Source organism: Mobula hypostoma, chromosome 19 (genome assembly GCF_963921235.1).
Source record: "Mobula hypostoma chromosome 19, sMobHyp1.1, whole genome shotgun sequence".
Lineage (NCBI taxonomy): Eukaryota > Metazoa > Chordata > Chondrichthyes > Myliobatiformes > Myliobatidae > Mobula > Mobula hypostoma.
The window spans coordinates 62,750,285-62,763,518 of NC_086115.1; the positions used below are offsets into that span (position 1 = coordinate 62,750,285).

A 13,234-nucleotide genomic window follows, 5' to 3' on the forward strand; every position below is an offset into this window, starting at 1 on the left:
GTCGACGTTTCAGGTTGAGACCCTTCGGCAGGACTGGAGTTTAAAAAAAAGACGAGTAGATTTAAAAGCTGGGAGAGGGGAGAGAGATACACAAGGTGATAGGAGAGACTGGGAGGGGGAGGGATGAAGTTAAGTGCTGAAAAATTGATTGGTGAGAGGGATACAGGGCTGGAGAAGGGGGAATATGATAGAAGAGGACAGAAGGCCATGGAAGAAAGAAAAGGGAGGAGAGCACCAAAGGGAGAATGGAGGAGAAGGGCAGGCAAGGAGCTAAAGTGAGAGGGGAAAAGGGATGTGGAATGGTGAAGTGGGGGGCATTACCAGAAGTTCAAGAAATCAATGTTCATGCCATCAGGTTGGAGGCTATCCAGATGGAATATAAGGTGTTGTTCCTCCAACCTGAGTGTGGCCTCATCACGACAGTAGAGGAGGCCGTGGATAGACATGTCAGAATGGGAAGTGAAATTAAAATGGTGGCCTGCTTCTTCTGACAGATGGAGCGGTGGTGCTCAGAGAAGTGGTCTCCCAGTCTACGTCAGGTTTCACCAACATACACAACAGTAGAGGAGGCCATGGATAGACATGTCAGAATGGGAAGTGAAATTAAAATGGTGGCCTTCTTCTTCTGACAGATGGAGCGGTGGTGCTTGGTGAAGTGGTCTCCCAATCTATGTCAGGTCTCCCCAACATACAGGAGGCCACGCCAGGAGCACATGACCCCAACAGACTCACAGGTGGTGTCACCTCACCTGGAAGGACTGAATGGTAGTGAGGGAAGAGGTGTGGAGGCAGGTATAGCATTTGTTCCACTTACAAGAATAGATGCCAAGAGGGAGTTGAATCAGGAAGGACGAATGAGGAAGGGAGTCGCATAAGAAGCGATCCCTGTGGAAAGCAGAAGGTGGTGGGGGGGGTAGGGAAAGATGTGCTCGGTGGTGGGATCCCATTGGAGACGGCGCAACCTCAATGCTGTCCTCAACAGCATCTCTTCTATTTCACGCATGTCTACTCTTTCTTACCCATCCTCCCACCACCCTAGGATAGGGTTCCTCTTGTCCTCTTGAAGGGGATGGCAGTTTTACAATTAACAGGATCGGAAGAGTCCAGGTAGCTGTGAGAGTCCATGGGTTTATAGCAGACACCAGTAGATAAGGTGTCTCCAGAGATAGAGACAGTGAGATTGAGAAAGGGGAGGGAGGTGTCAGAAATGAAACAGGTAAATTTGAGGCAAGGGTGGAAGTTGGAGGCAAAGTTGATGAAGTCAACAAGCTCAGCATCAGAACAAGAAGCAGCACCAATGCAGTCGTCCATCAATCCCTACACAACTCCCTTGTCCATTTGTCCCTCCCCACTAACTATCCTCTTGGCACTTATCCTTGCAAGCGGAACAAGTGTTACACCTCCTCCTTCACTACCATTCAAGGTCCAAACAGCCTCCAGGTGAGGCAACACTTCACCTGTGAGTCTGTTGGGGTCATATACTGTGTCCAGTGCTCCCACTGTGGCCTCCTGTATGTTGGTGAAACCTGACACAGATTGGGAGACTGTTTTGCCGAGAACCTACACTCCATTCACCAGAAGAAGCAGGATCTCCCAGTGGCCATCCATTTTAATTCTACTTCCTGTTCCCATTCCAATATGTCAATCCATGGCCTCCTCTACTGTCGCGATGAGGCCACACTCAGGTTGGAAGGGTAATATCTTATGTTCCATATAGGTAGCTTCCAACTGATGGCATGAACATTGAGTTCTCAAGCTTCCAGTAATAGCCCCTCCCCTTCACCATTCCCCATCCCTTTTTTCCTTTCTCCCCTTATCTCCTTGTCTACCCATCGCCTCCCACTGGTGCTCCTCCCTGCTTTCTTCCATGGGCTTCTGTCCTCTCCTATCAGACTACCCCTTCTCCAGCCCTGTATCTCCTTGACCAATCACCTTCCCAGCTCTTTACTTTATCCCTCCCCTTCCCAGTTTCACCAATTACCTTATGTTTCTCTCTCTCCTTCACCTTTTAAATCTCCTCCTCATTTTTTTTCTCTAGTCCTGCCGAAGGATCTCAGCCAGAAACATTGACTGTACTTTTTTCCATAGACGCTGCCTACCCTGCTGAGCTCCTCCAGTATTTTGTGTGTGTTGCTTGGATTTCCAGCATCTGCAGATTTTCTCTTGTTTTTCACCTGCTATTGTATACAGTCTGTGTGACTTTATTAGGTACTTCCTATACCTAATAAAGTGACCATTCATTCTCTTCCGCTTCAAGGTTAGATGTTCAAGGTTCAGAGATGCACTTCTGCACACCACTGTTGTAATGCATCATTATTTGAGTTACTGTCGCCTTCCTGTCAGCTTGAACCAGTCTCACCATTCTCCTCTAATCTCTCTCATTAATAGAAACATAGAAACATAGAAAATAGGTGCAGGAGTAGGCCATTCGGCCCTTCGATCCTGCACCGCCATTTATTATGCTCATGGCTGATCCTCCAACTCAGAACCCCGCCTCAGCCTTCCCTCCATACCCCCTGACCCCCGTAGCCACAAGGGCCATATCTAACTCCCTCTTAAATATAGCCAATGAACTGGCCTCAACTGTTTCCTGTGGCAGAGAATTCCACAGATTCACCACTCTCTGTGTGAAGAAGTTTTTCCTAATCTCGGTCCTAAAAGGCTTCCCCTCTATCCTCAAACTGTGGCCCCTCGTTCTGGACTTCCCCAACATCGGGAACAATCTTCCTGCATCTAGCCTGTCCAATCCCTTTAGGATCTTATACGTTTCAATCAGATCCCCCCTCAATCTTCTAAATTCCAACGAGTACAAGCCCAGTTCATCCAGTCTTTCTTCATATGAAAGACCTGCCATCCCAGGAATCAATCTGGTGAACCTTCTTTGTACTCCCTCTATGGCAAGGATGTCTTTCCTCAGATTAGGGGACCAAAACTGCACACAATACTCCAGGTGTGGTCTCACCAAGGCCTTGTGCAACTGCAGTAGTACCTCCCTGCTCCTGTACTTGAATCCTCTCGCTATAAATGCCAGCATACCATTCGCCTTTTTCACCGTCTGCTGTACCTGCATGCCCACTTTCAATGACTGGTGTATAATGACACCCAGGTCTCGTTGCACCTCCCCTTTTTCTAATCGGCCACCATTCAGATAATAATCTGTTTTCCTATTTTTGCCACCAAAGTGGATAACTTTACATTTATCCACATTAAATTGCATCTGCCATGAATTTGCCCACTCACCCAACCTATCCAAGTCACCCTGCATCCTCTTAGCATCCTCCTCACAGCTAACACTGCCACCCAGCTTCGTGTCATCTGCAAACTTGGAGATGCTGCATTTAATTCCCTCATCCAATCATTAATATATATTGTAAACAACTGAGGTCCCAGCACTGAGCCTTGCGGTTCCCCACTAGTCACCGCCTGCCATTCTGAAAAGGTCCCATTTATTCCCACTCTTTGCTTCCTGTCTGCTAACCAATTCTCCACCCACACCAATACCTTACCCCCAATACCGTGTGCTTTAAGTTTGCACACTAATCTCCTGTGTGGGACCTTGTCAAAAGCCTTTTGAAAATCCAAATATACCACATCCACTGGTTCTCCCCTATCCACTCTACTAGTTACATCCTCAAAAAATTCTATGAGATTCGTCAGACATGATTTTCCTTTCATAAATCCATGCTGACTTTGTCCGATCATTTCACCACTTTCCAAATGTGCTGTTATCACATCCTTGATAACTGACTCCAGCAGTTTCCCCACCACCGACGTTAGGCTAACCGGTCTATAATTCCCCGGTTTCTCTCTCCCTCCTTTTTTAAAAAGTGGAGTTACATTAGCCACCCTCCAATCCTCAGGAACTAGTCCAGAATCTAGCGAGTTTTGAAAAATTATCACTAATGAATCCACTATTTCTTGGGCTACTTCCTTAAGCACTCTAGGATGCAGACCATCTGGCCCTGGGGATTTATCTGCCTTCAATCCCTTCAATTTACCTAACACCACTTCCCTACTAACATGTATTTCGCTCAGTTCCTCCATCTCACTGGACCCTCTGTCCCCTACTATTTCTGGAAGATTATTTATGTCCTCCTTAGTGAAGACAGAACCAAAGTAATTATTCAATTGGTCTGCCATGTCCTTGCTCCCCATAATCAATTCACCTGTTTCTGTCTGCAGGGGACCTACATTTGTCTTTACCAGTCTTTTCCTTTTTACATATCTATAAAAGCTTTTACAGTCCGTTTTTATGTTCCCTGCCAGTTTTCTCTCATAATCTTTTTTCCCCTTCCTAATTAAGCCCTTTGTCCTCCTCTGCTGAACTCTGAATTTCTCCCAGTCCTCAGGTGAGCCACTTTCTCTGGCTAATTTGTATGCTTCTTCTTTGGAATTGATACTATCCCTAATTTCTCTTGTCAGCCACGGGTGCACTACCTTCCTTGATTTATTTTTTTGCCAAACTGGGATGAACAATTGTTGTAGTTCATCCATGCAACCTTTAAATGCTTGCCATTGCATATCCACCGTCAATCCTTTAAGTGTCATTTGCCAGTCTATCTTAGCTAATTCACGTCTCATACCTTCAAAGTTACCCCTCTTTAAGTTCAGAACCTTTGTTTCTGAATTAACTATGTCACTCTCCATCTTAATGAAGAATTCCACCATATTATGGTCACTCTTACCCAAGGGGCCTCTCACGACAAGATTGCTAATTAACCCTTCCTCATTGCTCAAAACCCAGTCCAGAATAGCCTGCTCTCTAGTTGGTTCCTCGACATAGAAACATAGAAACATAGAAAATAGGTGCAGGAGTAGGCCATTCGGCCCTTCGAGCCTGCACCGCCATTTATTATGATCATGGCTGATCATCCAACTCAGAACCCAGCCTTCCCTCCATACCCCCTGACCCCTGTAGCCACAAGGGCCATATCTAACTTCCTTTTAAACATAGCTAATGAACTGGCCTCAACAGTTTGCTGTGGCAGAGAATTCCACAGATTCACCACTCTCTGTGTGAAGAAGTTTTTCCTAACCTCGGTCCTAAAAGGCTTCCCCTCTATCCTCAAACTGTGACCCCTCGTTCTAGACCTCCCCAACATCGGGAACAATCTTCCTGCATCTAGCCTGTCCAATCCCTTTAGGATCTTATACGTTTCAATCAGATCCCCCCTCAATCTTCTAAATTCCAACGAGTACAAGCCCAGTTCATCCAGTCTTTCTTCATATGAAAGACCTGCCATCCCAGGAATCAATCTGGTGAACCTTCTTTGTACTCCCTCTATGGCAAAGATGTCTTTCCTCAGATTAGGGGACCAAAACTGCACACAATACTCCAGGTGTGGTCTCACCAAGGCCTTGTACAACTGCAGTAGTACCTCCCTGCTCCTGTACTCGAATCCTCTCGCTATAAATGCCAGCATACCGTTCGCCTTTTTCACCGCCTGCTGTACCTGCATGCCCACTTTCAATGACTGGTGTATAATGACACCCAGGTCTCGTTGCACCTCCCCTTTTCCTAATCGGCCACCATTCAGATAATAATCTGTTTTCCTATTTTTGCCACCAAAGTGGATAACTTCACATTTATCCACATTAAATTGCATCTGCCATGAGTTTGCCCACTCACCCAACCTATCCAAGTCACCCTGCATCCTCTTAGCATCCTCCTCACTGCTAACACTGCCACCCAGCTTCGTGTCATCCGCAAACTTGGAGATGCTGCATTTAATTCCCTCATCCAAGTCATTAATATATATTGTAAACAACTGGGGTCCCAGCACTGAGCCTTGCGGTACCCCACTAGTCACCGCCTGCCATTCTGAAAAGGTCCCGTTTATTCCCACTCTTTGCTTCCTGTCTGCTAACCAATTCTCCACCCACACCAATACCTTACCCCCAATACCGTGTGCTTTAAGTTTGCACACTAATCTCCTATGTGGGACCTTGTCAAAAGCCTTTTGAAAATCCAAATATACCACATCCACTGGTTCTCCCCTATCCACTCTACTAGTTACATCCTCAAAAAATTCTATGAGATTCGTCAGACATGATTTTCCTTTCACAAATCCATGCTGACTTTGTCCGATCATTTCACCGCTTTCCAAATGTGCTGTTATCACATCCTTGATAACTGACTCCAGCAGTTTCCCCACCACCGACGTTAGGCTAACCGGCCTATAATTCCCCGGTTTCTCTCTCCCTCCTTTTTTAAAAAGTGGGGTTACATTAGCCACCCTCCAATCCTCAGGAACTAGTCCAGAATCTAACGAGTTTTGAAAAATTATCACTAATGCATCCACTATTTCTTGGGCCACTTCCTTAAGCACTCTGGGATGCAGACCATCTGGCCCTGGGGATTTATCTGCCTTCAATCCCTTCAATTTACCTAACACCACTTCCCTACTAACATGTATTTCGCTCAGTTCCTCCATCTCACTGGACCCTCTGTCCCTTACTATTTCTGGAAGAAATGTTGGTTCAAAGAACCATCCCGCATACATTCCAAGAAATCCTCTTCCTCAGCACCTTTACCAATTTGGTTCACCCAATCTACATGTAGATTGAAGTCACCCATTATAACTGCTGTTCCTTTATTGCACACATTTCTAATTTCCTGTTTAATACCATCTCCGACCTCACTACTACTGTTAGGTGGCCTGTACACAACTCCCACCAGCGTCTTCTGCCCCTTAGTGTTACGCAGCTCTACCCATATCGATTCCACATCATCCCGGCTTATGTCCTTCCTTTCTATTGCGTTAATCTCTTCTTTAACCAGCAACGCCACCCCACCTCCCCTTCCTTCATGTCTATCCCTCCTGAATATTGAATATCCCTGAACGTTGAGCTCCCATCCCTGGTCACCCTGGAGCCATGTCTCTGTGATCCCAACTATATCATAGTCATTAATAACAATCTGCACTTTCAATTCATCCACCTTATTACGAATGCTCCTTGCATTGACACATAAAGCCTTCAGGTGCTCTTTTACAACTCTCTTAGCCCTTATACAATTATGTTGAAAAGTGGCCCTTTTTAAATCTTGCCCTGGATTTGTCGGCCTGCCACTTTTACTTTTCTCCTTTGTACTTTTTGCTTCTACCCTCACTTTACACCCCTCTGTCTCTCTGCACTGGTTCCCATCCCTCTGTTGTGAACTAACCTCCTCACGCCTAGCCTCTTTAATTTGATTCCCACCCCCCAACCATTCTAGTTTAAAGTCACCTCAGTAGCCCTCGCTAATCTCCCTGCCTAATAGAACACTTTCAGCCACAGAACTACTACTAATTGGATTTATTTTTTTGTTTTCACACCATTCTCTGTAAACTCTGGAGACTGTTATGTGTGACAATCTCAGTAGATCAGCAGTTTCTGAGATATTCAAATCACATATCTGGCACCAACAATTATTCTTTAGTTATTTAAATGACATTTTTTCCTCATTCTGATATTTGGTTTGAACAGCAACTGAACTTCTTGACCATGTCTGCATGCTTTTATGCACCCAGTTGCTGCCACTTAATTGGCTGATTGGATATCTGCATTAATGAGCAGGTGTATAGGTTACCTAATAAAGTGACCACTGGGTGTCTGTGTCTGGTCCAGTTCAGTATCTGATTAATGATGACCTCCTGGAATATTGATGATAGGGTATCCAGTAATAGTATGCCACTCAATTTCAATTGTAGTAGCTGTGGTAGATCAGGAATTAGGCCATTGAGTCTGCTCTGCTATTTGATCATGGCTGATTTATTTTTCCTCTCAACCCCATTCTCCTGCCTTTTCCCGATAACCTTTCATGCCCTTACTTATCAAAAACCTATCAACTTCCTCTTTAAATATACACAATAACTGCCTCCACAGCTGTTTGTGGCAATGATGGATTCACTATCCTCTGGCTTAAGAAATTCCTCCTCGTGTCTAAATTCCTCCTCTTGTCTGTTCTAAAAGAATGTCCTTCTATTCTAAGGCTGCGCCTTCCGGTCCTAGACACTCTCTCCAGGCCTTTTAATGTTCCATAGGTTTCAAAGAGAGCTTTCTCTCCCCCACCTCATTCCTCTAAACTTCAGTGTGTGCAGGGCCAGAGCCACCAAACAGTATGCATACATTAATCCTTGTATTCCTAGGGTCATTCTTGTAAACCTCCTATACACTCTCCAATGTCAGCACATACTTTCTTAGATACGGGACCCAAATCTGCTCACAATACTCCAAATGCATTCTAGCCAATGCCTTATAAAGTCTCAGTATTATATCCTTGCTTTTATATTCTAGTCCTCTCAAGATGAATGTTATCATTGCATTTGGATTCCTTACGACTGACTCAACTTGCAAGACAACCTTAAGGGAATTGTGCACCTCCAGTTTCTGTATTTGCTCCCTGTTTAGAAAATGTTTCTGCCTTTTTCCTCCTACCAAAGTGCATGACCATACACTTCTGTAAACTATATTCCTTCTGCCACTTCTTTGCCCATTTCCCTATTCTGTCCAAGTTCTTCAGCAATGATGATCATTGACATTAGTGCTATCAAGGCATTTAATGTCATTTTGACCAATTTTTACTTCGTGTTAATCTCATTTAATCTTTATATTTACCTCGTTGATCTATGGTTGAAACAAGGCTGTGATGAAATTTGGAATAAGTTGTTCCTGTGAGAACCAACTAGGCATTGGTGAATAGGTTATTAGAAATATAGAAAACCAACAAGACAATACAGGCCCTTTGGCTCACGATACTGTGCCGAACAGGTATTTACTTTAGAAATTACCAGGGTTACCCACAGTGCTCTATTTTTCTAAGCTCCATGTACCTATCCAAGAGTGTCTTAAAAGACCCACCTTCACCACCACCGCTGGCAGCCCATTCCACGCACTCACCACTCTCTGCGTAAAAAAAACTTACCCCTGACATCTCCTTTGTACCTGCTTCCAAGCACCTTAAAACTGTGCCCTCTTGTGCTAGCTATTCCAGCCCTGGGAAGAAGCCTCTGACCATCCATATGATCAATGCCTCTCATCATCTTATACACCTCTATCAGGTCACCTCTCATCCTCTGTCACTCCAAGGAGAAAAGGCCAAGTTCACTCAGCCTATTCTCATAAGGCATGCTCCCCAATCCAGGCAACATCCTTATAAATCTCCTCTGCACCCTTTCTATAGTTTCCACATCTTTCCTGTAGTGAGGTGACCAGAACTGAGCACAGTACTCCAAGTGGGGTCTGACCAGGTTCTATATAGCTGTTACCTCTCGGCTCTTGAATTCAATCCCATGGTTGATGAAGGCCAATACATTGTTTGCCTTCTTAACTGAACAGTCAACCTTCGCAGTTGCTTTGAGTATCCTATGGCACAAAGATCCCTCTGATCCTCCACACTGCCAAGAGTCTTACCATTAATACTATATTCTGCCATCATATTTGACCTACCAAAATGAACCAACTCACACTTATCTGGGTTGAACTCCATCTGCCACTTCTCAGCCCAGTCTTCCATCCTATCGATGTCCCACTGTAACCTCTGACAGCCCTCCACACTATCCACAACACCCCCAACCTTTGTGTCATCAGGAAATTTACTAACCCATCCCTCCAGTTTCTCATCCAAGTCATTTATAAAAATCACGAAGAAAAGGGATCCCAGAACAGATCCCTGAGGCACACCACTGGTTACTGACCTCCATGCAGAAAATGACCCGTCTACAACCACTCTTTGCCTTCTGTGGGCAAGCCAATTCTGGATCCACAAAGCAAGGTCCCCTTGAATCCCATGCCTCCTTACCTTCTCAATAAGCCTTGTATGGGGTACTTTATCAAATGTCTTGCTGAAATCCATATACATTACATCTACTGTTCTACTTTCATCAATGTGTTTAGTCACATCCTCAAAAAATTCAATCTGGCTCGTAAGGCACGACCTGCCTTTGAAAAAGCTATGCTGACTATTCCTAATCATATTATGCCTCTCCAAATGTTCATAAATCCTGCCTCTCAGTATCTTCTCCATCAATTTACCAACCACTGAAGTAAGACTCACTGGTCTATAATTTCCTGGGCTATCTCTACTCCCTTTCTTGAATAAAGGAACAACATCTTCAACCTTCCAGTCCTCCGGAACCTCTCCTGTCCGCATTGATGATGCAAAGATCATTACCAGAGGCTCAGCAATCTCCTGACTCGCCTCCCACAGTAGCCTGGGGTATATCTCGTCCGGTTCCGGTGACTTATCCAACTTGATGCTTTCCAAAAGCTCCAGCACATCCTCTTAATCGTCCATATGCTCAAGCTTTTCAATTCACTGAAGTCATCCTGACAATCACCAATGTCCTTTTCCTTAGTGAATACTGAAGCAAAATATTCATTAATTACCTCCGCTATCTTCTCCAATTCACACTTTTACACCGTCACACTTGATTGGCCCTATTTTCTCACAGTTTATCCTCTTGCTGTTCACATACTTGTAGAATGCTCTGGGGTTTTCCTTAATCCTGCTTGCCAAGGCCTTCTCCTGGCCCATTCTGGCTCTACTAATTTAATTCTTAAGCTCCTTCCTGCTAGCCTTATAATTGTACAGATCTCTATCATTACCTAGTTTTTCGAACCTTTTGTAAGCTTTTCTTTTCTACAGCCTTTGTACACCATCCTTTCTCTGTCTCATTGGAACATACCTATGCAAAACACCACGTAAATATCCCCTGAATATTTGTCACATATCTGCTGTAAATTTTTCTGAGAATATCTGCTCCCAATTTATGCTTCCAAGTTCCTGCCTGATTGCTTCATATTTCCCCTTACTCCAATTAAACATTTTCCTAACCTGTCTGCTCCTATCCACCTCCAATGCTATGGTAAAGGAGATAGAATTGTGATCACTACAATATCTCCAAAATACACTTTTCTGCAGCCGTGACACTATCTCTGATCAGCAGTGCCATGCCCACCCTTTTTGTCTCCCTCCCTGTCCTTTCTGAAACATCTAAAGCCTGGCACTCTAAGTAGCCATTCCTGCCCCTGAGCCATCCAAGTCTCTGTAATGGCCACAACATCATAGCTCCAAGTACAGATCCACGCTCTAAGCTCATTCGCTTTTTGATGAGTAGCTACCCTTTGCTGAATGATTAAAATTATACTGATTGTCCTGCTCTTTGTCAATAGGATGAATCTGATCCACTTTCCACATTGTCATGTAAATTCTTCTACATTTGAACAATTTTGCTAAATCATGGCTTATTCTGGTGCCCGAGTCTTCATATTACAACTATTTTACCATCTGGTCCTCAGACCTTTCTTCTATCTCATTCCCTCAACTGCTTCTTAATATAGTGTGAATTACATTGGCCAGGGACATTCTTCTGACAGTGGCAATTTAAGGAGGAAAATTGTTATCTCTTGTGCTCTTTTCGTACTGAATTGGGAATTTAAATGGACATTTTAACTTCATATCTTACAGGAAAAACAGAAATATGAAGTTATAACTGGAGTATTAAAACATCCTGATGATATCATAGAGTTCTACACAAAGCTGATAGAGCAATATCCATCAATTATTGGTCTGATAGATCCTCTTCGGAAGGAGGTTGGTTACTACGTTTGTAAATATGAAGGATTATAAAAAAGTCGATAAATTGTGAATGTAAAATGCGAACTACTATTCCATCAGGTTTAATGCTCTTATTTCATTCAACTTATCTAAGAAAAGCTACAAAATAATGCCATATTAATGTAATCTAATCCACTGAACATGGATAAATATTCATTTGCTCTTTCAGAGCTACTGAGGCAAAGAATGAGGGTTATATGTTTAGCCAAGCAGATTTGTTAATGATTTAAAAGTGCAAAGAGAATTTGAGAAATTGAGGGATTTAGGAAGGGAATTCCAGAAAATGAAAATTAATTCACTGAAAATTTAGCTACCAATAGTGGACTGAAGAACAAAATAGAAGAGCCTACAAGAGGTAAGGAGAGTTTGGATACAGAAGGTACAAAAAGTGGAATAGCAAGTCTCCAGAGAGTTTTGGAAATAGGGACAGTATTCTTAAGACATTGGAGAATTAGGGAGTGAAAGCTGACAATGAAATAACACACTATAAGATATAGGAGCAGAATTAGGCCATTTGATCCATCAAGTCTGCTCCATAATTTCATCATGGCTGATCCATTTTCCTATCAGCCCCAATCTCCTGCCTGCTCCCTGTATCCCTTCATGCCCTGACCAATCACAAACCTATCAACCTCTGCCTTAAATATACATAAAGACTCAGCCTTCACAGCTGCATGTAGCAAGGAATTCCACAGATTCACCACACTCTGGCTAAAGAAATTCCTCTTCATCTCCGTTCTAAAAGGACACCCCTATATTCTGAATCTTAGACTCTCCCACCATAGGAAATATCTCTCCACATCCACTCTATCAAGGCCTTCACCATTCAATACGTTTCAATGAGGTCACCCCTCATTCTCTTGAATCGACTGTGCCCAGAGCCATCAAATACTCTTCATGTGACAAGCCATTCAATCCTGATCATTTTCATGAACCTCCTTTGAACCCTCTCCAGTTTCAACACATTCTTTCCAATCTAAGGTGCCCAAACTGCTCACAATGCTTCCAAGTGAGGCTCCACCACTGCTATATAAAGTATTAACATTACTACCTTGCTTCTATATTCTAGTCCTCTTGAAATGAATGCTAACGGTGCATTTGCCTTCCTCACCACAGACTCAACCACTGTAGGGAATCCTGCACAAGGACTCCCAAGTCCCCCTGTGCCTCAGTTTTTTCGTATTTTCTCTCCATTTAGAAAATAGTCATCCTTTTCACTTCTTCTACCAAAATGCATGACCATACACTTCCCATCACTGTATTTCATCTGTCATTTCTTTGCTTGTTCTCCTAATCTGTCCAAGTCTTTCTGTAGCCACTCTACTTCCTCAAAACTTCATGCCCCTACACCTATCTTCATATTGTCTGCAAACTTTCCAACAAAACCATCAATTCCATCATCCAAGTCATTGACACATCACTTAAAAAGAATTAGTCCCAACACGTATCTCTGTAGAACACCACTAGTCACCAGCAGCCAGCCAGAAAAGGCTCTCTTTATTCCCGCACTTTGCCTCCTACTAATCAGCCACTGTTTTATCCATGCTAGAATCTTTCTGTAATACCATGGGATCATAGTTTGTCAAGCAGCCTCATGTGTGGCATCTTGTCAAAGGCCTTCTGAAAATCCAAATG

General features: G+C 43.6%; 1 protein-coding gene across 8 annotated transcripts in view; it reads left to right on the forward strand.

Moving 5' to 3' along the window:
* Positions 1 to 13,234, forward strand: part of eno4 (enolase 4) — a 106,106-nt gene that overhangs the window by 74,132 nt on the left and 18,740 nt on the right. For 6 of the 8 annotated variants that reach the window (XM_063072038.1, XM_063072042.1, XM_063072039.1 and 3 more), the window contains one exon: positions 11,450 to 11,575. The exons of the other annotated variants lie outside the window; for them this stretch is intronic. In XM_063072038.1, the coding sequence (XP_062928108.1) occupies positions 11,450 to 11,575 (126 nt within the window). The remainder of the gene's footprint in view (positions 1 to 11,449; positions 11,576 to 13,234) is intronic. 8 annotated transcript variants of the gene reach the window in all.